Source organism: Alternaria postmessia (genome assembly GCF_024291825.1).
Source record: "Alternaria postmessia strain BMP 2775 chromosome Unknown scaffold_22, whole genome shotgun sequence".
Classification (NCBI taxonomy): domain Eukaryota; kingdom Fungi; phylum Ascomycota; class Dothideomycetes; order Pleosporales; family Pleosporaceae; genus Alternaria; species Alternaria postmessia.
The window spans coordinates 347,762-373,025 of NW_026260095.1; the positions used below are offsets into that span (position 1 = coordinate 347,762).

Sequence of the window (25,264 nt, forward strand, 5' to 3'; positions counted from 1 at the left end):
GCACAGATCATCCTCGCAAGATTTTTATACTGCCGCCACCCGACTTGCAGCGCACTATTTCCACGAGAACAACCCGAATTCAGCAAACCCAAATCATCTTTACAGAACGTATCATCAACAGCGTTCGCTTTTCGCAAAGCTACACGCTATCAGTCACCATGCTGTTCTCCACAGTCACTGCGGCCCTTCTCTGTGTCGCAACTGCCACTGCAGCTGCTCTACCATTGCCTGGCAAGCCACAAACATACACTCCCGCGCGGAACCTCAAGACCCTCTCCAAACTCTTTCCCCAGAGTACTCTTACTAGCCCAGACACTCTCGGCCTAGACCTAAAGTACGTTGTCCTCGGTATCGGCACACAAAACTACACATGTAGTACGCCCGACGACAGCGTGACTCCTGGTACCACTGGTGCATACGGTAAGAACATTATGAGCTCGACAGTAAGGCATCTCTAACAGCCATCTAGCTACCCTATACGATATCGGCACGAAGCTCAACGACGACAAGATGGCCAAATGGAAGATTGGCTCCATTTCGCCTCTTGCACTCTCGCTGAGCGAATGGGCACCTCAAGTTGTTGACATGAGCCTCAGGTCGCAGGGCTACGAACATATCGCCGGTCATCACTTCTTCGCCGATGTGTCAGGAACAAACACGCCAACATTCGCTTTCGACAAGTTGAGCGCACCCTTCCCCATGACCCAAGTGGCCAAGATAGGCAACGTCGATGCACCAGCACACGCATGCCCAGGCAAGAATGGCCTACCTGCTGTTCAGTGGCTGTATCTCCAGCACAAGGCTGGTATCACTCAAGGAGGAATCGACACTGTCTACCGTGTCGAGACTGCTGGTGGTAACAAGCCTGCTACTTGCAAGGGCATGCCAGCTTCTTGGGAGGTCAAATACGCTGCGCAATGTAAGTGTATATGAAACCCTTAGACTGCTGTAGTGGTCCACTAACATCTCGCAGATTGGGTCTATGGTCCAAAGTAGTAGGCGCCTAGCTTGCGACGCTCGTTTCGAGTCAATTACGAACGCTTCTACCCCTCATGCCTTCTTTAGTCCTTCCATAGTTGGATTAGTCGCGCGCGTCTATATTTGTCCCAGAGACATCTAGACAGTGTGCAGCAGGGCATGTGTTTCTTTTCTTGCCACTTTTCATTTCGTCTTCTAAACTTACGATACCCTTTCTTTCCCATGGTTCGTACGGCTTTGCTAGGTTTCAATTCTTCTAAACGGACATTGGCATGGTCATGGGCGTTCGAGGCTGTCAGCATTGGGCCATCATAGTGTACACCGACTTAGTATAGACCTTGCCCTAATTCTAAAAGACTTCTTCTATCTTTTCTGTTCTGGTACTTTCGTGATTCCTCGTGAAATAGTTCACGGTACAGTACGCGAGTCAACGCGCGAGAAGTCAACAAGACGTGATATAGTCCAGGTGATCACAACTGCTATTCCACCAACACAACACGCTTACGTGGACTAAGTCTTACGACACGTACTAGATCGACCGATAACATCGTGGCACGACATGTCAGCCAACATGCGAAGCTCGCCGTATATGCCGCAGTAAGGCGCGCAAGGCTGTTTGCGCTATCACGTCCAGTTCAACAAGCTTAAGATACTGACAGCCCTCATTTGCCAACCGCACGGCGTATGAGCTACCAATAAACACTACCGGCCTCTTCACAAGCCTTCATGTCTCTTACGGTTCTTTTTCGACTCGATCTCAAGAAAGCCTTGCTCCAATACATGACGTGAACCACTCGCCCAGTCCTGTAAGCCCTTTCTTTGCCCAAGATACCTGAAAACAATGCAGCCCTCCTGATTGGATGGCTGCTCGATCGAGGAGTGGTTCGTGCTACTTTGGTGGCTGTGGCAGCGGGTATTTCTCTTGGCAAAGCGGGTGTGGTTGGTGTGGCACAAGTCTGGTTTGACGGCGGCTAGAGTACATCGGAGGTTTTTCTTAGGGTTTTGTATAGTCTTGGCTTGAACTCTATCCATTGTGTGGTTCTCGGAAAAAGAAACGCCTCATTGGCATGCACGGAAAAAGGGCTTCCGTGCGGATGATTTGGCGTAAATATATTCTGCTCATTTTGGCGGTATGATTCCTGTTTGAACCTTTGTCGTATCACATCCATCGAACCCATCGCACCAATGTTCACTCTGGGCCTTCATTTCCGTGTGACCTACAGCGTATTCTGTAGTGCACCTGATGTCCTGCAGCTCCTTATCGTCGACAGTGTTGTCCACGCTTCCAATTCGCTCCTCAGTGATGCTGTAAACCACATTCTTCTTGCCCTGGTCGGGAAACGTGCACTTCTCAATCACGCTTTCTCATACACTACTTCTAGCTGATGTCTAGAGATTTTCGGTTTCTGTCGATGTATCGTTCGTTTTCAGAAGGATTTTGCGACGCTTAGCATACTCTCCTGCACTTCCAAACACGTGTCGTTCGAGACCATCGTACTGGCTGGTTTTGAACGATCTCGCGTTCCTCCTCAATAGTGATTTGAGGGCGGGTCCGGAGGTTGCAATAGCCCCCACGTGTATTTGCATGCTGAACGAAGGAGGTCAGTGCTAACTAACAGTGCATCATTTTGTAAGAGAGAAACTTTCAAGGGGATCACTTACGAGCTCAGAATGTTCATTCTCTGATCAATAGACATAGTCAGCTTGAGGAGTTGATGATTGTTGTAATGAGCTTACAAAGCGTAAATTGGTCATTGTTGTAGAGCCGAACTGGTAATAAGCGTTTGTAATGACTATGGTAGCTGCACTGTAGTCTTATGAGTGATTAGAGACTCGAAAATATAGTAAAAGTACGCACAGCCAGGTTACGCTCAGCAGCGCCATGAAGTTCAAACGTGTTGTTCGAGGCATCTGCGGGTTTCGTATGACCGGTAAAGATATGGTGGCGAATGCCACATCGGTGAACATGTTGCAAGCTTGTTGATGTTAATATGATTGAGCATTCTTTGCTGGATACCTAGGTATGGTTGGATTTACCTGTGCTCGCTAATGCAGTACTGACAAAGAAACCAACGAGTAGCATCTGGCATTGATGGTAGTACTCCAGGTACCGGATACAGGTGAATACTGGAACGTCAAACTGAAGAATGTGAACAGGGTGAATGCCATGTCGAAGGTTATCATTGCCCATAATGTGTACCTGAACCAGGCGTTGTTCTTGCTCAACCTTAAGAGAAAAAGCGTAATAGATATTTTCCAGTGGTGTCAAAGCAATCATCGCTAGAATACTGGTTTGCTAATAGACGGCCTGGTTGCTGGCTGCAAGATCGGATGGCGTCCAAGGCCATGGCGGCTCTGGACGATGAAACATATCAACTTTGTCATTTCACCAACCTGTCTGCATCGAGGTCTCTTAGGGATACGAGGATATGTCTTCTTGGGAACTTACACATACTCACGTGTTGAGTGATCATCCATTGCTAGCTTGCGCAACACAAACACGCCGCCCACAGCGATGTAGATAACGGCATTCCATTGGATTCCCATGTTTGTTACAAGCCCGAGGCTGCCATCACCTTCGCCACGCCCATTCTTTCGTGTTCGGCGGCTCGTACAGACTGCGGAGACTCAAAGCCAAAAGACCCAGTATGCCGGTCTTCTCAAACCTTACTCGAGTAGGGCTATACACTGGTTCTGTACGCATGCCTTCGTACATGTCAGCATTGATTCTGAGAGTCAATTCTCTTGCTTCCTCGGTCGGCAATCTTCCGTGGGCCGCGTTGGATCTAGTGACTAGCGCCTGTGAACCCTGCCCAGGTGCTGGTGCTGGCTCCACAGCGTCCCGTCTCACGGAACACCATCGAGACTTCCGCGAAGAAAGTGGTAGTAGTAGTAGTAGTAGCTGACGTCTTTCGTTTGCTTTACCCAAAGCAGCATAATGGAGATCGACCGTCGTGGTCGTAAGACACAGTTTTGCGAGCTCTTCATTTAACCTGCATGAAGGAATCTGCCGTTCCTGCGTGGCTGCAGCGTGCTCATCGGTTTCTCGACCTCGACCCGGTCAAGCCATCCCATCGGGTCTTTACGATTCAGCATTTGCAACCGATTAGACGAATCTCGACTCTCGTATCTTGGACTTATGCGACGCTACTGCATAAACATCTGGGACAATGCAGAAACCACGTCGGTTGCCTTAAATGAAGCCCTAATTCAGTAACTCCGATGCGGAAGACTGCAGAGAGCATCTTTCGCCTCCGCGACCACCTCGGATTCAAGTTAGCGAACCTTGCAAGCCTAGTCGCTGCATGTGTGTACAATTTTGATATGGGGCCAAATCGTATCGTAGGCGCATATATCGGACTGTTGGCGCGCAGCTGTCGTCGCTCTGTCCTAACGTAGCGCCTTACTTCTCTTGATGAGATTCCTAGATAACATGAGATTTTGTGGAATCTCTGCCATTGCGCTGGCTTTGACCAGCGTTGCTTTGTCTGCCGCGGTAATACCTCGAGATGATTTGCTTACAGATCTTCAGAATCAGGCCATGGAGGCACTGAAGCAAGCTGAGGCAAACAGTACACTTGCGAAGAGGAGCTGCTCTCTCTCCAACGCACATGTCCGTCGAGATTGGTAAGTGATTTCAGCAGATTACCCGAGAAGATAAGAAGCTAACTTCTGCCACAGGAACTTGTTGAGTAAGAAGGAACGAAAGTCCTACATCAAAGCTGTGAAATGTATGATTTCATCGCCATCAAAAACACCTGCAGGACTTGTATCCGGTGCAAAAACACCATACGACGATTTCGTTGCTCAACATATCAACCAGACAACGTCGATCCACGGAACGGGCAATTTCTTGAGCTGGCACAGGTACTTCGTGTACGGCTATGAGAAGGCTCTGCGGGATGAATGTGGCTACACGGGTTACCAGCCGTACTGGAACTGGTTTAGTTACCAAAACGATTTGAGCAAATCTCCCCTTTTCGATGGTTCCGAGACTAGTATGGGTGGTGATGGCGCTTTCCTTAAGCACAATGGCAGTGTTAGCGGTGGTGGCTCGATCCTCTTGCCATCAGGAAATGGAGGCGGATGTATAAAGAGTGGTCCTTTCAAGAAGTAAGTCGGGTATTCTCAAGTTTTGAATCATCCATCTAATAGCGGTCAGTCTGCAACTCAACCTCGGTCCTGTCCTCCCTGCTATGGAAGGATACGCTGCCGTAACGGACCCATTCGAGTGGAACCCAAGATGCGCTCGACGCGATTTCATTCCCACTACCGAAGACTACACCTTCACCAACCTCTATAACATGACACTCGGCGAGGCTTCTCAGAGCGTATACACGTTCCAGAACGAGCTTCAGGGACGTTTTTCCGACGGATTTCTAGGTACACATACCGCTGGACACGTGAAAGTTGGTGGTGATGCCGCCGATTTCTTCAGCAGCACGAACGACCCTGTGTTCTTCCTGCACCACGCCATGTTAGATCGTGTGTGGTGGATGTGGCAGGCGTTGCATCTCAATCAGGCAAAGACAGTAGCTGGTACCATTACTATCCTCAACAACCCACCAAGTAGGAATACTACGTTGCAGGACGTCATCAGCACGAATTTCCTCAACATGCCAGACAGGCCGATCGGAGATCTGCTAGGTTCGCTGGATGGAGAGCCATTCTGTTACATCTACCTGTAGTACATTGAGACATTGTATATACGCTACCTCGAATACAGTACATAGAAATGCACATTTGAATGTTCACTTTTACGCCTAGCTGTTGATGACGGTAATACGCAGCAGGCAACGCGCAAAGACCCATAGAGCCGCGAACTAACACGTACCCACACTCCACGGCCCGCTAATTGGTCCGATCACCACTAGCCATCGTGATACTACTATCGACTCTATGACAACCTCTCAATCAATCTCATCATCGTCTTCCCACAACAATTAAGCGAAGCAGATGCTGCAGCCAATTCCCATAATCGGCGCTGGCATCGCCGGTCTAACGCTGAGCCGCAGCCTCCTCCATCGCGGCATCCCAACCATTATCTACGAAAAGTCAAGCTCAAACCCACGCTTCAATTACGCCATCACTCTTCACTCGACTGCCTACCAGCCCCTTCTGGAAGTTCTGAATCTTGATGATGTTGCGTTCAAGAAACGCGTCGCTGTTGATGCCGAAGATGGCGGGGCTGGAACAATCGGAGAGCAAGTAGATTTACCCAGCCATGGAGGTCTATACGCAACAACATCATCATTTCGCGCCAATAGAGCGAAGCTCGAACACCTGCTTCGTGAAGGTCTCGACATACGTTGGAAACACAGTCTTCAAGGTGTTCAGAGGACTCAAAAAGGACCTAGGATACGTTTCAGTAATGGCGAATCGTGGTCTAGTGGGAAACTTGTTATAGGCGCAGATGGTGTACATTCCGACCTACGGAAACTTCTACTCCCAGCTTTATCACATCTGAACGTCCTTCCGTATGTCGTTTTCAATGGGAAAAGGAGAATGGAGAGGGAGGAATTTGACAACATGTTCCGCGACGTGGCGAGGCCAAGGGAAACGAATGTTTGGGAAGTAAAAGCTGGGGATGTGATGCTTAATGTCAGTGTTAACAAGACGACGAGTGAAGAGGTAAGTCTCAGCTGGATATACTCGCGTCCTGTACGTAGCGACGAGGATGCACTGCATCGTCCTAATAGGCCGAACGAGGACGCGCAGAAGACACCCGATGAGCTCTTTCAAGAGATTGGTGAGCTGAGAAGTCTGAAATCTCCCTTCTCGGACATATTCGATGCGAAGAAGATGCGCGGGGACAGGATACTGCATTGGCTGATGCGAACAACATCTACACCACTGTCGGATTTGCAGGATCTCTTTGCGAGGAATGGAGTATGTTTAATGGGCGATGCAATTCATGCAGAGCCTATCGTGGGAGGTAACGGAGCCAACGCCGCTATCTTAGACGCATTGGCGCTTGCAGAAGCCATCTCGAGCGAAGAAAAGAGAGGCTGGGAAGGTATCGAGGGCAACGTGAAGAAAGGCGTATCGAAGTGGTATGATGAACGTTATCCGGAGTGGGAGCAAGGGGCTGTAGAAAGTCAAAAAGCCATCGCAAGAATGCATGAGGTGTCGTTAGGGGCGGATGCGCGGCTTTAAGTATCCATGTAGGAGTACTCACCGAAGTAAACTACAGAAGCCGCGTCAATGAAGACAAGGGTGGCGTGCTCGATAGATTTGTGTACTAAGAACCTCGTGCTTTCTGGATTATCCGACACTACAGAAGGTACTCTACAAACACTTGCTGCACCTCCTAGTAATATACTTGCAGAATTCAAGATGTATTATGCCTTTAAAGCACGTCAAGGACGTGCAGTAGAGTTCAGTAAAACAATAGCTGACTGTAACAGCTTTTGTTAGTCACTACAGAACAGAGCGGACTTGGCTAAACAGAAAGCATCTTTGGTATTTTGTAGTCAGATAAAACTGGGCAGCCGCAGCTACCACGCAGTCAGACGACTATCAAGGCGTGTCGTGTTGGTATGGATCTTTTGCTGGCCATTTAGACCGTAGTCTCTCGTTAGAAGTCGTCAAAGGTATCTACCAGCCACCGCCGCCAGTGTCACCTCCCCATGAAGCCTCACCTCCAGCGGCAGCAGCAGCATCGCCATCACCCGCACCCGCACCCGCACCCCAGCCACCACCTGCATCACCTCCATCCTCAGCAATAGGCTGCTTGCAGCGCTGCTCAGGTTAGCTTGTCGCACTTGCACATTTAATGATATCGAACATACCTTGATGGTGTGGCCCATCTCGTTACAGTTATTACACTTGACCTTAGACCAGTCCTTGGGTTCAGGACAGTCGCGGGAGAAGTGACCCGTCTTTTCGCAGTTGCGGCAAAGAGTCTTTTCCGGGTTCTTAGGCTGGTCGCAGTCCTTGGCCATGTGCTCAGTGGAATCGCAGTTGCGGCAAGCACGAGCGGCAACGTTGGGACACTGTCAGCTGTTAGTATGTGCTAGAGTGATTTGCAGCCCCACGATACTTACATCCTTGGAAAAGTGACCAGTCTCGTTGCACTTGCGGCATTCGACGCCCTCAGCAGAGCGAGGCTCAGGACACTCCTTGGAGTTATGACCTTCCTGCTTACAGTTCTTGCAGGCGTAAGGGTTGACACGCTCCTTGGGGCAGTCACGAGCACGGTGGCCAACTTCCTGGCAGTAGACGCACTGAGCCTCGGGCACGGTGTTCTCGCGCTCAGCCTGCTCTTGCTTGCAGTACTTGCGAACGTGACCAAGCTCACCGCAGTTACCGCATAGCGGGACACCGCAATCCTGAACGTAGCCGCAGGAGGTGAGGCGCTCCAGATTCTCAGTAGGACTCTCAGGCCAGCCTTGAGCCATCTTGGCGCGACGAGGCTTCGCAGAGAGCTGGACGGACAAAACAAACTTGCAGTCTGGGTTACCGATAAGGTCGACGATAGTCATGTTAGGGGCGATCTCCTGCTGCTTGGCGATAAGAAAGATTGCGAGGTCATCCTCGCGGAGAGCCTGTTCGACGGCGGCAAGGTTGAACTCATCCATGGTAGCGCGAGCGTAAGCCCTCAAGCAGATGCGGAAGGCGTCGAGGTCCTTCTCTTTGGCAGCATCGATCAGAGCAATCCAGGCAGCCGAGGCATCCATCTCAGGCACACCGGACCAGTCGACAATGCGGCGAGACTTGCAGTCGACAGCGCGATGGCCTTGCTGATCGCAGAGTTTGCAGGTACCATCGAAAGCACGCTCTACCCTCTCGTTGGTACAATCTGCCTTGTTGTGACCGACTTGACCGCAGTTGAAGCACTCGCCAGTAAGACCGCCACCGCCCTCGGGCTTATCAGGGCAGTCGCGGGCGAAGTGACCGGGCTGCTTGCAGCTATTTTGTTGTCAGCAACATAGAACGAAGTTGGTTGATGAGGCATTGCTTACATGCGACAACCGTCGTCGTTAGCATCGCCTCCGCCTCCGCCAGCGTCAGCACCGCTTCCCCAAGAATCGCCAGCACCTGCACCAGCACCGGCATCATCGCCGTTCCAGCTGTCGCCAGCAGGAGCCGGATCCCATGAGGAGCTGCCGCCTGTCTTTGTGTCAGTAGAGGCTTGAGGCTACCGCAGCATGTCGCATACCTGCAGTTGCACCAGTATCCCAGCTCATAGCTGTGGGTAATGGCTAGGGGGATTGGAGTTGATGTCAAGTGTCTGTACGACAGTATGGTTAGCATATGCAACAAGTGAAGAGTTAATGCTGACAATCCGAGACTGTCGTCGTAGTATGGAGTGAAGAACCAACCACCGGATGGGAGTGACTGACCTTTTTGGAGTTCAGTGACAGTAACGCGACCTGTCTGCAACAAGCACCGAAGAGATGATCAGAGCGATCGAATAGTAGATTGCGGTCGGTCGATCGACTGCTGGGAAGAACTGAAAAGTAGGTATTGGGATTGAAAATCGTGTTGTGGACGCAACTTCTCTATTGATATGTGGTAAACAGGCGGAGGGCCCGTGCTGAAGCCCAGCGATAACAACGCAGGTGAAGGTGAGGTCAGTATTGTAAATCGCTATCAGTATCGGGAAGCTGTAGGTGTATCATTGGCGATATGCCACGCGATATGCTGGGTATGGTAAGAGAGGATGCGTGTGATGATATGGAAGAAACGTAAAGCGTCGATGGCCGCTTTGGGGCGACAGTGAGAGCAGAGCGATGATCTACTTCAACAGAAAGAACAGGAGCAACGAGAACACCAAGAAGTCAAAAGAGAACAGAAACAGATAGTCAGAAACTCTTGTGAACGTTGAACTGGCATTTGGCACATGAAATACGTAAATACTCATCCTGCACGCCGAGATCGCGTGCTTTTCCAAGAAGCTGGTATCATGTCATGAACCTCACCAAAGAAAAGGATGGAGGCCTTCGCTGCACCACCCATGATCATTTAATACCTGAACGCCAAAAATGACTTCAACCCCCCAAACTGTCGACATCGTGTCTGATTATACACCACGGAACTGCAGATCGTTAGTATGTGCTTCATGTCTGGTTGTTGTTGTTGCCCGAAAGCCATTGGTGTGTCACTTACCATTCGTACCACCAAGAACCACATAGCTCCGATGAACCTAAACGCAGCCAAGCCAGCAACACTGTAGAGAACTACTGCCAGATAAATAGTGGCAGCGTCGTTCTGCTTCTGCTGGGCCTCGTCGGGACTACTGACGGTGAGCTCCAGGCCACCGGACTGCAGAACCAAAGCCGACAGGCCCAAATTGCAGAACATCCAGAAGAGCACGACACCAGATCGAAAGCCCTTGTAGTAATCTTCTTGCTTCTCGCTAGCTGAAGGAACCTTTTTCTCTTCCTTCCACTTAGCGCTGAAGACGCGGAGTTCTGTTTCGTACTGAGTGTTGAGATCGGCGTCGTCAGTTGGCGCCTGGATATCTGCTTTACCATCAGCCTTGGTGGTGACCGAAGGCAACTTTTCCGGTTTGTCGTCTCCCTTAGTACCCCAAGTGATATCGTGGGTATTGCAGAAGGCGTAGACGTTGAGAATGTTGATGTATGTGGGTGTCATGAGCAGGTATTGGAAGAACGACGTGAACATGTGCCATGGATCCAGGAAGATGATGGACACCACTAGCCACATCACATACGTTGATAGTAGTGATATAATCAGAGTGGCAAAGATCTTATCCTTGAACAAGTCTGCCGCGTTGAAGCCACCATTAGTTTCAATCTGTCCCTGGACGGAGCGAACAGTGATGAAGATGGACGCGAACATGAGATAAGCCATGATAATGCACCAGAAGTAGACCATAGACATGTACCACTTGTTGGAACCCTGTGGCCGATTACCGAGTGATAATATGAAACATGTTATCAGCACAGCGATGTAGAGCCACTCGAACACGATAAAGAGTACTTTACCCGCGGTACCGAGTTCGTTCTGCAAGGAGGCAGTAAGGATGCGGAAAACCAGGAAGAAGTTACCAAGAGCAAACCAGGCAAAGATCATGCTGATAGTTTGATAGACAAACTCAACGAGAAACATGGTTTTGCGCAAGAAAGAGTGGTCACTCCGGAAGATGTCGAAAGAGTGAGCCAGGGCGTAGACAGCAGCGAAGAAGGATCCGTTCAACCAACGACGACGTTGACTGATGAATTCGGCCATGGTGGTCGGTACATCCGTCTCTCCGGTAGCAGATTTGACATACTGGAGGATCCAGTGGCAATTTCTCTTGGAGACGAGCTCGAAGCACAGAATACGGTCCTCGGCCAGGTACATGTTAGCTGTGAAAATTCCAGCGTTGGCACCGTGCATCTTTTCACCAGCAAAGTACTTCTCCAGTGGCCCTTGTCCAGTCTTGTCGTTTTGGAGCGCTACGTAGCGATATGCGGAGAAGGCACCAGGAAGCACAGAGATGAAACCAAACGCAGACTCGAGAGGCTTATCCAGGATGTTGCTCATCTTGTACTCAAAATTCTGTGTCGCAACCAGCGGGTTCAAGAGCTTTTTGCCATGCACAAGCATAGCCTTGATCTCACCACAGGCACCTGCACACATGGGCTCGAGATCAAACGCCTTCCACAGCTGGTAGACTGAATCTTTTCCAGGCTTTGTACCAGCATCGATAAGCACGCAAACATTGGGATCCAAAACAGCTCCGAAAGCCTGGAAGAACCATCGATGGGAGTTGATCTTCTTCTGGTTCTTTTCTTTCAAACAGAACAGCATTTGGACGGGGGTGTTGCCCTTCTTGACACCGACGACGCCCTTCTTGATGTCAAGCGTCATTTGCGTGGTGTACTCATAAATATGGGCAGTCACATCCTTGCCGTTGACTTGCTGCTTGGCAATGCCGTCCTGGTAGACACCGAGGGCTGCTAGCACGGCGCGGGTCCTCGGGTTGATCTTGGCACGACCATCGCTGACGACGCAGACTACGATCTTCTTCCACGCGTCCTTGCCCCACGTCTTGCTGTTGGTTCGCGAGTTCATATACTCAATGTTCTTGATGACACCAATCATTGTCCGCGCAAACAATTCATCCTCCTCGTTGTACATGGTGATAACAATGAAGAGCTCAGTGTGCCTTGGCTTTGCAAAAAGCTTCTGACGCAAAGTGAAGCGCTCTGCATCGAAGTCTGCAGGGTCGCATGTGGCGGCCGAGTAGCGCATATGAGTGAACTCGTCACGCTCCGGGGGCTGTGCATGTGGAACCTGGTTCAGTAACCGCGGCGGAATTGGACAATCGAGCACCAAATTGCCCTTGAACAATTGGACTTCCTTGACTGTTTTCCATCGCTTGATTGGAGCTGGGCTAGGTGTGGGCGCGGGCTCATCGTGGAAGGGGTTCTCTGGGTCCATGTCATCTGCGTCATGGGGATCCGGGCCATAGGAATTGGCCCCGTGTATCATCGGTCTGTTCATGTCCTCATCTTGCCAGTAATGCGTCGGTTGTGTGCCGTATCCGGCGCCCGGGCTCTCATCATGCGGAGTTGGGTCGTAAGGCTGGTTGTAGTATGCATCGTGATGCGCTTGGGGGTCGAGCGAGTAATCGGAGTCGTGATGTTGTGGTCGTGGGTCGTAATCGTCGTGATAGTTGCCAGCGGCGTATGGGATATTCTCTACTGAGTACTGTTCTATGTGTCAGCCTGCTGAACACCTGGATTCACAAATGAACGATCTGCACCGTCTGCATCGCTCGTCGTCTCCTTGGAGGCGCAATACATACACTTGGTTGTAACGGCAAGCGGTCGCCGGAGGCTGCTGCTGGGTTGGGTCCCATTGGGATTTCCAAGATGCCCGAGGGCTGTGGTGACGCATAGCGGTCTTGATGTGGTGATGCATAGCGGTCTTCTAGTTGATAGCCACGGAGAGGCTGCCCTGGCGAAGGAGTGCGCCCAACTTGTCTTCGGGGATCCATCTCGTACGGGTCGTCGCTACCGCCTGGTGCGCCTATGTAGTACGGTTAGCTTGACTGGCAAGCGTGGCACCTCGTGGTGGAAAAGGCTTGTTCGGTGGTTTGCGAAGGTGTCGAGGTTGACCGGCCTCTCCCATGCGACGTCGAGTCTGCCAAGTTATTACTCACCTAATCTGTTGTATGACATGTTGGTGTGTTTCCAGCGTATGCTGCTGCGCCTTCAATCTTTCTGCGGCAATGCGACGGGCGGATCAACAGGCCAAAACACAAATACAAGGGGTTGCCCAGTTGAAAAGCCAAAGGTGCGACTGTTATGGTGTGCTATCGTATAGGCGTCGCGGGACAGGCGACTGGTATATGTTCGGGTTTCAGGATGTGTTTGGTGCGTTTGGCGGGCCGGTAGCGCTCTGGGGTTGTTTACTGTAGCAACCAGCGGGTACGCATGGGCGGTCAAATGATGTAACACCAAGAAGAGCGCAAGTAACCGGCTTTCAGAGATTGCAACGACTGGGGCCTCAAAGCCTATAGAGATGAAGTGGTTGCAGCTGAGTTTAGCTCGTGGAAGACTGGCTCCTTGGAGGGTTCATCCATTCAAGTGCACCTGAGCAGCTGCCAAGGAAGCACTCGCTGCGCAATCGTCGTGGGGTGCGCCACACTTCACAGCCCTGCTATTACGAAGCCCCAAGGTCTATTTCCGTCAAAGCTTTGCTCACCAACGGCTGTGAAAAGGCCGAACTTTATCGCTATCGATAGATGATTGGAGCATACATGTTGACTAGACGACATGGCTTTTCCTTCCTGCAACTCTCGTCAGCATGGCACTTTTACTCCTTGAATATCAGGCAAGTCATCAGGCGCATGCACATGCAGATGCGGCTCTGGCAACTGGACGATTTCGGAAACCCCACCAAGGCCGAAGTGACAGGTCACTCGTACATACGTAGACGTGTGGCTGCCGCAGTGCGAGAATGGCTCGAGTGTTTGTCGATCTTTACACTACACTGCGTATGCCTACGAGTGAGCAGCAAAAGCAACTCAAACCCTCAATTCAGCATGATACCTGCGTTGTCTTATGATTATAATGCACTGGTGATCGCTCGTTGTCACGTTTGGCGTGCGTGCACAGTACCTGTCGATCCCACGTCATTTGCGGCGGTGCACATCGAGTCTTACAAGACATCTCACCGTACCTAGAGAGTGTAATTGTTGTCGCGGTATTAGTGTATGATACATGGATCGCCAAAGAATATCACGCGAATCCAGGTAGCCTACTCTATCGCAAGTGGAAGCGCCTGAACTGTTGCTTGACCTAACAGGCCCAATCCCGACGATACGCCGTCCCAAGATGATCTCCGATCTTCCCAGATTCCTCGCATCCTCGTATTCCCACAACACTCAATCGCAAAGGAACCTCACGCCTACCCAACCTACCCACACACGACCAAGACACCTCCCATATCGCCACGATGAGCGACTCCAAATCCCCTAGACCCGTCTCCGTCCTGTTTGTCTGCCTAGGAAACATCTGTAAACACACCCCTCCACCCTTTGTATCCCACCACAGCACTAACCTCTCCCAACAGGCCGTTCAACAATGGCTGAAGGCGTCTTCCAGTCTCTTACCGCACCCTCGCACCCTTTGATCTCAACAATCGACTCTTGCGGCACGGGCGCCTACCATGTCGGTTCCAGCCCCGACTCACGCACCATGGCTACCCTCAAAGCGAACAAGATAACCACCTACCGCCACTCGGCACGAAAGTTCTCTCCTAGCAGCGATTTCGAAAAGTTCGATTACATACTCGCAATGGACGATGAGAATCTAGAAGATTTAGAGGCATTGAGGCAGAGGGAGCTTAAGAAGAAGGGCGGAAGCGACGAGGGCATTGGGAGGGTTATGCTGTTTGGAGAGTTTGGGGGGGAAATGAGGAAGGGGAGGCGTGGAGAGAGGGGCGAGGAGATTGTGGACCCGTACTATGGAGGAGATGATGGGTTCAAGACTGCGTACGAGCAGTGCATGAAGTTTGGCAAGGTGTTCTTGGAGAGGCTTGAGAAAGGAGAGCTGAGCTGAAAGGAGGCGAATGGATGGTAGAATATTATTTCAAGTGTGGAGTGGTTGTGCGTTTAGATACCCCATAGACTGCCCTAGGCTACAATGCATGTACAATTCCAGTTGGACTCTAATAAGCCTCATTACAACGCGTGATGCTTCCGGGGTATAATTCGTTATCATGTCGTATCGCTACGAGTTCCGCTTAATCTGCCTCTCTAGATCCAGTAGCTTCTCTACCAATTTTCCTCGCATAAAGTCAGTCAATCCCAAACTGCTTCTGTTAGCTTCGCGCCCAACTCTCTGGATTACAACAAAGATACTCACATGCCCTCCCTCGTCACAACGCGGTACGTCCCACTGTTCTGCCAGCCTCCGTCTCCTCCACTAAAATGACCATTGCCGTCAACTTCCACACTGCCGAAGATGTCCTCGGGCCACGCAATGCGCCCATAGTCTGGTGGATTCCTCAGATCACTGATATGTATCCAACCTCCATGACCTGCTCCTCCCATGCCGCCTTGGTGATTTGCGCCGCCTGCGCCATCGTTCGGTTGCGAAAGGTTAGAGCCGCCTGGTGACGCGTAGACGGCTGCTTGCGATTGTACATATGGGTCAGAGATGGCGTGTGTGGCGAACACAGAGGATAGGATGGGAAGGAACTGTGGGTTCTCGGTGAAGTTCTGGGGCGTGGGTGGGAGAGCAGTGCATGTGCCTATGGCGAGTTGTGGTGTGGGAGGTTCGGTGGGCAGTAGTGATAGCAAACGTTTGCTCGGATCGAACGGATCTTTATGTACATACTGAACCGGGTCAGTAGGTGTTGTCCTAAAAGCGTGAGTTACATACAATGTGTGGATTCTCTGGCAATGTCGAAGCATTCCTCGCGCCTCTGAGACGAAGTGTTTGCGCTGAAGGACGTACACGACGCGCAGAACGCACGAAGGTGTTCGCAAACATCTGATACAATACAGGACACATGAGTATATACAATCGTAGGGTCTGAGACTTGTTTACTATCGTTGCTGGGAATGAGGCCGAAACCTTATGCTCAGATGCTCGATTACTAACAATGACGAGGACTTCGGGAGTCCGCACTAGCGGCAGATCAAGCCGCCCGTTGCTCCTTCCGTCTTAGTCTCGCAACAAAGTACCTTAGCCACCTCGATTGTCCATGACCACATATCCGGGATAGCTTAAACAAATTTGCGCTGAGTCCTAGATAGTGCCGTTGTCCCGCGTGGACCCTCGGAAAATCACACCTAGTTGTAACCCAAGTCTCGACCGCCGGCCATGATCATTCCCCAAACCATTGCTAGCGCTACCCCACTAGCCATGCAAAATGTTCGCATTGGCGAATGGGAGTGCCCACGCAGTTGGTGGAGGCATGGCCGAACGGTGTATCGGCTTAAGTAAGTAGGGAAGGTGCTTCGTTGAGAAGTATCTGTTCCCCTTCGACTCACCAGTCTGTTTCGTGTTGTCGCAGTTCCACATCATGGCTTCGGACGCTGTGGAGATAGCACCCATCGAGAAGAGGGTCGGGGAGACGAGCGATGCAAAGCAGACAGGGTTGCACCAGGATGTCGAAGTCGGACCCGAAATGGTCGATATTGATAGAATAGAGAGAGTTTACTCGTAAGTTGTACATTTCCTCGCCATGAGTTATCGTGGATTATGCTAACAGCCACTCAGCAAGCTCGACCGTCGGATTCTGCCAGCGTTCTGGGTCTTGTACTTCTTATGCTCGGCAATTCGCTCCAACATTGGACTTGCTCAAACTATGAACCTGGCTGAAGGTCACGATCTTGGATCCGTACTCAACATCACGCCGAAACAGGTCTCTACTGGTCTGGCGCTGTTCTACGTCTGCTATGTCATCTTCGACCTTCCTTCCAACCTCATCATGTCAAGGGTTAGTCCTCACGCTTGGATGAGTCGCATCGTCACTTGTGTTGGTATCATTGGCATGTGTCTGACTGCTATGAATGCTGCCTGGAACCTTTAGTAGGTACTTTCCCTGCATGTTGTATTCAAAGACTAACAACAACCCAGCCTTCTCCGATTGCTATTAGGTATCGTCATTGCAGGCATGTGGCCCGGTATGTCGTATTACCTGACACTCTTTTACCCTCCGTCTCGCACCGGCAAGCGCATCGGACGCTACTTCACAGCGTCCCAGATGTCTGCGGCGGTCGTGGGTCTTGTCTCAGCTGGTTTCCAGAAGATGGACGGAGTAGGTGGTCTTGTCGGATTCCAGTGGATGTTCCTATTGTACGGTATCGTCGGCTTCATCGTCGGCATATCGCTACTTTGGTGGCTTCCCGATAGGCCACTACCTCCTGGTGAAGTTCGTCAACCAACTGGATTGGCGAAATGGCTGCCGAAAGGCAAACCGGCCCTAGAAGGCGAAGACGCGCGCATCCATTACGAAGATTTGACCCGCGTCTACAGCCGCAAGCTGTGGAATATGAAGGATCTCTGGCACGTCGTAATCGACTGGAGAATTTACCCCCTTGTCGTCATGTACTTTGGTGTGGTGGGAGTAGGCAACGGAACACAGGCTTACGCGACTGTTATCATACGCGGCATCAACCCAAGCTTGACGGGCATTCAGCTCAGTCTGCTTTCCGCACCCATCTGGATTGTAAGTATCTGGATCTTGTTGTGTGAATCGAGCTAATTGCAACAGATGGACCTCATCGCCATTCTCCTCGTGACGCCAATCTCTGATCGTTTCCACCATCACCGTCCTGCTTTCTTCAGCGGCGCCGTTGTAATACAGATTGCAGGTCTGTTGATCGCCACATTCGCCAAAGATTGGTCACGTTACGGTGGTGTGCTACTTATCGGCTTCGGACTGGGCCCGACGGTGCCCATTTGCATGGCCTGGTCCAACGAGATCTTCCAGCCCCGCCATGGAGAGGTGGGTGTAGCAGCAGCTAGCGCACTTGTGTCTGGACTTGGTAATCTAGGAAGTATCTTGACTACCTACGCACTCTATTCTGGATGGCCCGAAGATGCCAAGGACGGTCCGCACAAGTACCGCAACAGCAACTTTGTCATGATTGCCATTCTGTGCGCTAGTATACTCAGCGCAGGAAGCATGGTGGTCCTACTGAAGATGTTTGGCGACAACAAAGGAAAGCAGGTTAGTAGTGCAAGCTCGACTAGCGAGGGCGAGGCTGCATACGTGGATGGTGCTGCTCGGCGCGAGGTCCAGCAGAGGGGTCTCGGACGAATGTTTTGGTTCCGATGAAGAGCGGGTGGAGAATGGTCCTGCAGGCGGTGATTGGCAAAGTGGCAGTCATGGAGAAGACATTGGTTGGGATGGGTTTCTGGAATTGCCCATGGGGCAGCCAGAGGGTCACGAGAACGCGGAGCACTCGCGTGGAGGCGGGAACCAGGTCTACCTGATGCAAGTCAACAACCCCGGGCTGACAGCGCTGCTGCGACTGCTGTAAGACAAGATATACAAGTACCACAAACCATAGTACGTTGTTCCGATTAGTTGTTCCGTTTGCCTGTGTCGTTGGGATTGCCGTCGCAGGTGTGACTGATAGCAATAGCCGACCGACGCCGGAGCAGCGGTTGTTCAACTCGCAGGCAGAGCCAAGAGGGGCTTCACGATACCCCAAGCTCCGTCACTTTTTGCGCCTAGCCTGCTTCCCCATAACTCCATCTTTTTCTTCGCCCTGCTCCGCTTCCGGCGCCTTGCCTCGCGTAGAAATCCTCGCAACCTCTGCTCCCAACATCCAAAGCACCCCGTGTCTCATCAGGAGCGCGCCCCACCACAGCTGTCCATGCACTGCAGTCGACGATCTGACAATCGATAAACCGTGTCACCGACTCGGCCGCCTCACACCGATCAGTCGCACGCAACCGCTGCAAGCACGCGCTCCAGGGAGTCATTGTACACGCCCTTTCCCCTTCGCCCCCAGACACGTTTGATGGTGGCCCTCGCAGCGTAGTAGCGGGGCAGTGAGCCAAGCGCGGTATACTCGCAGCACAGAGCCCCAGGACCACGGCTTGCGCGCCCCGCTGTAAAGAAACAGACAGCAGTGACGTAAGTGCTCGTTGTTTGCCAGCACCCGCGTCCGTCTTCACATGCTTTTGGAGCCACCCGCTCGTCTGGCTCAGCCCTGCATCGGCATACCTGCTAACACCCCATGTATAGTCCCCGCAGGCGCTCACCAGCTACCACCCCGGCCAAAGCTCCAGCCAGTGCTCCCAGGCACGACAAGCCCCACTACATCACCGCCGCTCCATCAACACCACGCGCACCATGTCAGCCGCAATCGACAACGAAGACCTGGAGGAGCTCTCCATCTCCATGCCCGCCCAACGGCGAGGAGCTGGCGCCGCAAGCACCACCAAGGCCCAGGACCATGCCGTCGCGCCGCCCACTGCGCTCGGCACAGCTGTGCAGGAGAGCAAGAGCAAGGACTCCAAGGCGAACCAGCGGCTCGGACAGTACACCATAGTCAGGACACTAGGCGAGGGCTCGTTCGGTAAAGTCAAACTGGCGACACACCAGGTCAGCGGCCAGAAGGTGGCTCTCAAGATTATAAATCGCAAGCGACTCGTCACTCGAGACATGGCCGGCAGGATAGAGCGCGAGATCCAGTACCTGCAGCTGCTACGACATCCTCACATCATCAAGCTGTGAGTGGACTGCATATCCATAGCTTTCGTATACTGACCGCCCGCAGGTACACAGTCATAACGACACCAACTGAGATTATCATGGTCCTCGAATACGCCGGCGGTGAGCTGTTCGACTACATCGTCAACCACGGGAAGCTGCAGGAAGCCCAGGCGCGCAAGTTTTTCCAGCAGATCGTCTGCGCCGTTGAATACTGCCACAGACACAAGATCGTACACCGAGATCTAAAGCCCGAGAACCTCCTGCTCGACGACGAGAGCAACGTCAAGATTGCCGACTTCGGACTCAGCAATATCATGACAGACGGCAACTTTCTCAAGACAAGCTGTGGAAGTCCCAATTACGCCGCACCCGAAGTCATATCTGGAAAGCTGTATGCAGGTCCAGAGGTCGATGTCTGGAGTTGCGGTGTCATCCTCTACGTCCTACTCGTAGGCCGACTACCCTTCGACGACGAGTACATTCCCACTCTGTTCAAGAAGATCGCGGCCGGACAATACAGCACGCCAAGCTATCTATCCCCTGGCGCCACGTCTTTGATCAGGAAGATGTTGATGGTCAACCCCGTACACCGCATCACAATTCCTGAACTTCGACAGGATCCCTGGTTCACCAAAGATCTGCCTGCGTATCTTGAGCCACCTGCCCAAGACTTCTTCGATAGCGGCGCTGACCCGAACAAGGCAATCGATCCCAAGGCTCTGGCACCATCAGCAGATGCTCCCCGTGTACAGGCGCTACATGAGAATGTTGTCTCGAAGCTTGGCAAGACTATGGGTTATGCAAAGCATGATGTGCAAGATGCGTTGGCGCGGGATGAGCCAAGTGCAATCAAGGATGCCTACTTGATTGTTCGAGAGAATGAGATGATGCGGAAGAATCGTAAGCCAGCTCTCACTTAAAACACGTACATGGCTAACAGTTTATCGCAGCTTTATTGACAGGTGCTGAGTGGGATCAAATGTCGCCTCCTACTCACGACAGTCACATGGATAGATTCAGACCCCAATCGCTGAATGCAGCTACTCGTCCACAATTCATACCGCCATCAAATTCTGAACACGAACGAGTACGTCAAGGCTCAAATGCCAGTAGCCAGCTTGCGAACATTCGAAGTCCTGTCAGCACAGTTGCTATCTTGCCTAGCAGTCTCACGGAATACCACAAAGCCTATATGAAAGGTCATCCGCGACCTCTGAACAAAGTCCAAGAACATGATGGTCTCCCACCCACCCCAGAACAAACTGAAGAACAACGGCAGATCTCAGCCAGAAGGTTGAAACCGAACTTCCGCACGATGCCAGAAGCAGGCAGAAACAAACCCGAGCCAATGACAAGTCTACCAGCCAAGAAACCTCGAGCGACCAAGTGGCAGTTTGGTATCAGATCTAGGAACCAGCCCGCAGAGGCAATGCTTGCGATATTCAAGGCACTCAAAGCGATGGGTGCTGACTGGGAAGTACCTAAGATACGTAGAGCAGGCGGCAGAAGTGGATCTCGTAGCCGCAGTACCTCTCGGACTCCCGACGATCGCTCACCACCTAAGTCACGAAGTCAATCGCAAGACTCGATATCATCGCACTCTTCGCATGAAGATCAAGGAGCTAGAGTGAACTCGCCACATCGTGAGCCGCTTAGTATACGTAACAAAGATGCAAATGAACAGGAGACAAGAGGTCGGCAAAAGAGGCATTACAATCACACCAATGACTGGGGTTACCATGTACCGGAAGATCCGTGGGTCATCAATGCCCGCTTCCGCAAAGAAGGCATGTTCCCTCCTGGCGTCGCACATCCTTCTTCGACGCACTCGTCGCGCGTGGATCTCGCCAACGATCCCTCTGGTCTTCGCAGGCGTAGTTCGACCAACGCAAGCGCATCGAGTATTCACGGAGTGGATGGCATGACTCCGTCTGAGCGTGCAGCTTCCCGCGCCGCTTCCATTAGCGAAGGGCACCCTGACCCCGACGAAGCGGTCTACATATACATGTCCATTCAGCTGTACAGTATCGACCGCGACTTCTTCGTCGTAGACTTCAAATGCGCAGGCTACGAGCGTCTCGTTTCCAATCTTGTCCGTGAAATAAAGGCGTCTCCTTCCATCACATTATCTTCTAGTCATTCAAACCCACACCAAGATGGTTGGGATGACGAACAGGGTGTGTGGCGTAGACTGGGTGAAGGTGAGCCGCTGCCAGAGGATTTGGCGAACAAGCTCCGTGAAGGGGGTACAGATATTCTCCGAGAGCGGACGGAGCTTGTGGGTGCTGGACGGCAGGAAGGAGAGAAGATTGTCACTAGTCCTTTTCCTTTCTTGGATGTCGCTAGCACGCTTATTCTGCAGTTGAGCGGAGAGTAGTCATGGTGTTACAAGACGGATAGACTTGGCGCTGTTGGTATGGGCTTTGTGAGACATGGAAACAATGCGATATGCGTAGCATGGGATTCGCAAACTTTTAGATCGCGTATAGAGGCAGATGTACGAAGAGGCTTTGATACCAATGTAGTATATTATGCCCAATACATCTATCTGGATCACACACTTTCTGTCATGTCATCATAATCATCATCAACAAGAACAACAACCATGCGTACATTTACAACTATACACAACCAGGAGCAGGAGAGGTATGGCAAACAAAAAAACGCCCTTTTGTTGCTCGATCGTGCATTTCGTGCCCCCAACTTTGGTCATCTTTCCAATCTCTGCGTCCACGCAACTGCCTATACTAAATACACATTTTTGAACAAAGGGGTGAGAAGAGCGTAAGAGCAGGCCGCTTAGAGCAGAGAGAAAACAGCGTGCAAGGTGGCGTAGATAGGATGGAGAAGAAGGTGTATTATGAACCGGACATAGGCATCTATCGCATGCCACCTGCGCCAAAACCGCCAGCAGCGGCGCCCATAGCACCTAGTCTTGAGGCGAGCTTGGGGTATTTTTCTTGTACCTTGAAGAAAGAGTTAGTACTTGTTGTTGATATTGTCTTGGAAAAGCGTGTTTGGTGACGTACCTCAAGTTGTGTCCTGGTTGCCTCAGCATAGCTAAGTGCGTTGACGATCTCGCCTTCTGTCCTCGACAGCTCGGCAGCACGCTCAAAGTACTTGAGCGCCTCTGTGACCTTTCCTTGTTGCAACAGCAACTGTGCCATGGTGGCAACAGCAATGTCGCACTCTGGATCGATGATGAGCGCCTTCTCGCACAGCTTCTCGGCATCGTCGAAGTCGTTCTTCCATTGGAACAGCGCAAGGGCCTTGTTGATGAGGGGCAGGACGTTCATTCCGAGGGGCTTGCTCGTCTTCTCCATCTCGACAGCAGTGTCAAACTTCTCGATAGCCTCCTGGTACTTTTGCTGATCGAGAAGCAGTTCTCCGTAGTAGTTGTAAACGTCGGGTACCTGTGAGAAGTTCTTCATGCAGCGGCGGAAAGTGGCCATGGACGAGGCGATGCTGCCCATCTTGTATTGTGTGACACCAAGTTGGATGTGGGAGAAGATGAAGTCCTTGTCGAGATCGATCGACTTCTGGTAGTCCTTTGCAGCCTCGCCAAACTCGGACTTGATGAAGTGTAGTTGTGCGCGGTGGTAGAAGATGTCGGGATCGCTGGAGTTCTGTTCGAGGGCGGCGGCGAAGTCGGCTTCGGCGGCTTCTGGGTTAGCAAGCTCCAAGTGCATGCTGGCGCGCTTGATGAAGCTCTGTGTTAGTGTGGGCTGAAGCTCGATGCTCTTGTCCATGTCCTTGAGCGCGTCCTCGTTGTCGCCCTTGAGGTAGCTGAAGGTTCCGCGCATGTTATACGCGAATGCCTCGTGCTCTCCGAGATCTCCAAGCTCGACTGCGCGGTCGAAGGCTGCTGCAGCTTCCGTGTATCCATCGCCGGTCTTTGTTGCCATGGCCTTGAGACCCTTGCGCAGCTGGCCCTTTCCACTCTCCTCATCAAGCTCAGCGTCGTCTTCGAGGCCTTCTGGTGTTGGCTTCGGTCGGAAGCTCTGAAGGTAGTTTGTGACGAAAGTCGGGCTGGGCAGCTTCTTCTCCTTGGAGGCGAGAATGGCCTTACCCTTGGCATCGGCCACCTTCTTCAGCAGACGCTCGACGCTCTGTGCGCTGCTCTCGTTGCGGAAGCCATCGATGATGCAGCTCGCAGTGTAGTCAAGAAGGGCTTCGCTGTTGCGCTCGACCTGCTCGTATGCGTTTGCTCGTCGGTTAAGCGCCTTTACGTATTCGTTGTCGAGGTTGATGGCGGCGGTGGTGTCCTCGATGACCTTGTCCCACTCAGACATGGCATTGTAGCAGGCGGCGCGGTTCGAGTAGAAGACGGGATCTTGCTTGCAGAGGATGGCCTTGCCGTAGAGGTCGATGGCGCGGTTATAGTCCTTGGAGCCGTAGGCCTTGTTGCCTGCAGCCTTGAGTTTTGCGGCATAGTCTTTACGGTCCTGCAAGTCGTCAGCATTGAGAGATGGTTGATGACGCATGGGAGTGTCGCACCTCGTCTGACAGAGAGCCTACGCTGTTCTCGTCAACCTCGGGAAGCTGGTCTTCGGTTGTTTCTGCTACGGATGCCTTCTTCTCTGCTGCCTAGTCAGTCTATGCTGTGTCGTCGTGATGCATCTACCTACCAGAGTCTGCAGATGCCTTGTTGGGCGCCGAGTCCTTCTCGGCCCTCTCCTTCGCGCGCTTGCGCTCGCGTTGCCTCTTGCGCTTATTCGCTGCTGTGTCTGCTGCGCTGTCTCTTGAATCGTTGGAGAAGTAGTAGACGGCACCACCAGCACCAACGACCAGCGTTATACCTGCAATGGTGTAGACGACGCCCTTGTTCTCCGAAGCCCAATTCGACAATCGGTCCCATAGCGAGTTGTTAGTGTCGACAGGAATCTGGACTGGGAAAGGCCCCGGGCCCTGCGGGGCAGGTGCATTCACGGGCGCCATGGTCGGTGTGGTCAAGAGTGTATTAGGTAGATGGAGGTTTAGAGAGCCCGATATCGTAGTGCTCAATGGCGTTGGGCGGTTGTGTGTTGAGTCGCAGAAATTTGGGCTAGGGCAAGCTTGATGTGCAGCAACATGAACGCTGTCGGGCCCGCTCGGACGTCATCAGCCGGACCCACTTGAGACATTCGATTAGTTCAGCGTCATAAGGATAGATTTGTTCCATATACACACTATCAGCTGGACAGATGAAAGGCAGTTTCTGCTGGACAAATCTTGCATAAAGGGTTGATCATGTCTCTAAATCTTACACTGCGTCTTCCATCTCATTTTCAGATATAATTCCTCATCTTTCCCTCAGCTTCCTAAACCATATTTCTCTAGTGATAACCTTCTTTGTTTATCATGGCTATCTATAACGAGCCCAATAGAAAAGTGCGCATATACCATTTGCTCCTTTTTTGTAATGACGGAAAGGCAGTTGTTAATTGAATGGCAGTGATCCAATACAAGTCACGCTAAGATCGTATGCTCTTTCAACGCTATGGAACACAGAGTACGTAGGTCCTTAGTATCATGCACAACCTGGGTTAATTGAAGATAGCCAAAAAGGCCAGAAGACACGGGCACTCCCCCTCACGATGGAGGTTTTTGGACACTTCCGTACTCACCCCTGCTAAGCTCTCTGCTGGTGAGCTTCGGATGTGCA

At 51.8% G+C, this 25,264-nt stretch overlaps 10 protein-coding genes across 10 annotated transcripts; 6 read left to right on the forward strand and 4 right to left on the reverse strand.

Annotated features, from left to right (window-relative positions):
* Positions 1-158: 158 nt before the first annotated feature.
* On the forward strand, positions 159-996 carry J4E82_004660 (uncharacterized protein; the record flags this gene model as incomplete). Its single annotated transcript, XM_051730936.1, has 3 exons — positions 159-420; positions 470-919; positions 974-996. 3 exons carry the CDS (start codon positions 159-161, stop codon positions 994-996), a joined length of 735 nt encoding a protein of 244 aa, XP_051589417.1.
* A 3,523-nt stretch (positions 997-4,519) lies between these two features.
* Positions 4,520-5,666, forward strand: J4E82_004661 (uncharacterized protein; the record flags this gene model as incomplete). Its single annotated transcript, XM_051730937.1, has 3 exons — positions 4,520-4,605; positions 4,660-5,091; positions 5,141-5,666. 3 exons carry the CDS (start codon positions 4,520-4,522, stop codon positions 5,664-5,666), a joined length of 1,044 nt encoding a protein of 347 aa, XP_051589418.1.
* Positions 5,667-5,934: 268 nt separating this feature from the next.
* J4E82_004662 (uncharacterized protein) lies at positions 5,935-7,134 on the forward strand (the record flags this gene model as incomplete). The annotated part of the gene is made up of 1 exon (XM_051730938.1): positions 5,935-7,134. One exon carries the CDS (start codon positions 5,935-5,937, stop codon positions 7,132-7,134), a length of 1,200 nt encoding a protein of 399 aa, XP_051589419.1.
* Positions 7,135-7,575: 441 nt separating this feature from the next.
* Positions 7,576-9,167, reverse strand: J4E82_004663 (uncharacterized protein; the record flags this gene model as incomplete). The annotated part of the gene is made up of 5 exons (XM_051730939.1): positions 7,576-7,719; positions 7,770-7,973; positions 8,025-8,889; positions 8,943-9,090; positions 9,140-9,167. The coding sequence occupies 5 exons, from the start codon at positions 9,165-9,167 to the stop codon at positions 7,576-7,578; spliced, it is 1,389 nt and encodes a 462-aa protein (XP_051589420.1).
* An 836-nt stretch (positions 9,168-10,003) lies between these two features.
* Positions 10,004-13,115, reverse strand: J4E82_004664 (chitin synthase I; the record flags this gene model as incomplete). Its single annotated transcript, XM_051730940.1, has 4 exons — positions 10,004-10,018; positions 10,090-12,642; positions 12,740-12,963; positions 13,097-13,115. The coding sequence occupies 4 exons, from the start codon at positions 13,113-13,115 to the stop codon at positions 10,004-10,006; spliced, it is 2,811 nt and encodes a 936-aa protein (XP_051589421.1).
* A 1,279-nt stretch (positions 13,116-14,394) lies between these two features.
* J4E82_004665 (uncharacterized protein) lies at positions 14,395-14,999 on the forward strand (the record flags this gene model as incomplete). Its single annotated transcript, XM_051730941.1, has 2 exons — positions 14,395-14,455; positions 14,512-14,999. 2 exons carry the CDS (start codon positions 14,395-14,397, stop codon positions 14,997-14,999), a joined length of 549 nt encoding a protein of 182 aa, XP_051589422.1.
* Positions 15,000-15,170: 171 nt separating this feature from the next.
* On the reverse strand, positions 15,171-15,956 carry J4E82_004666 (uncharacterized protein; the record flags this gene model as incomplete). The annotated part of the gene is made up of 3 exons (XM_051730942.1): positions 15,171-15,252; positions 15,306-15,778; positions 15,825-15,956. 3 exons carry the CDS (start codon positions 15,954-15,956, stop codon positions 15,171-15,173), a joined length of 687 nt encoding a protein of 228 aa, XP_051589423.1.
* A 361-nt stretch (positions 15,957-16,317) lies between these two features.
* On the forward strand, positions 16,318-18,231 carry J4E82_004667 (uncharacterized protein; the record flags this gene model as incomplete). Its single annotated transcript, XM_051730943.1, has 5 exons — positions 16,318-16,387; positions 16,442-16,610; positions 16,668-16,979; positions 17,028-17,619; positions 17,665-18,231. The coding sequence occupies 5 exons, from the start codon at positions 16,318-16,320 to the stop codon at positions 18,229-18,231; spliced, it is 1,710 nt and encodes a 569-aa protein (XP_051589424.1).
* A 1,026-nt stretch (positions 18,232-19,257) lies between these two features.
* Positions 19,258-21,997, forward strand: J4E82_004668 (uncharacterized protein; the record flags this gene model as incomplete). Its single annotated transcript, XM_051730944.1, has 3 exons — positions 19,258-19,637; positions 19,685-20,520; positions 20,571-21,997. The coding sequence occupies 3 exons, from the start codon at positions 19,258-19,260 to the stop codon at positions 21,995-21,997; spliced, it is 2,643 nt and encodes an 880-aa protein (XP_051589425.1).
* Positions 21,998-22,499: 502 nt separating this feature from the next.
* Positions 22,500-24,558, reverse strand: TOM70 (TOM (translocase of outer membrane) complex component; the record flags this gene model as incomplete). Its single annotated transcript, XM_051730945.1, has 4 exons — positions 22,500-22,586; positions 22,650-24,065; positions 24,118-24,200; positions 24,249-24,558. The coding sequence occupies 4 exons, from the start codon at positions 24,556-24,558 to the stop codon at positions 22,500-22,502; spliced, it is 1,896 nt and encodes a 631-aa protein (XP_051589426.1).
* Between the last annotated feature and the right edge of the window lie 706 nt (positions 24,559-25,264).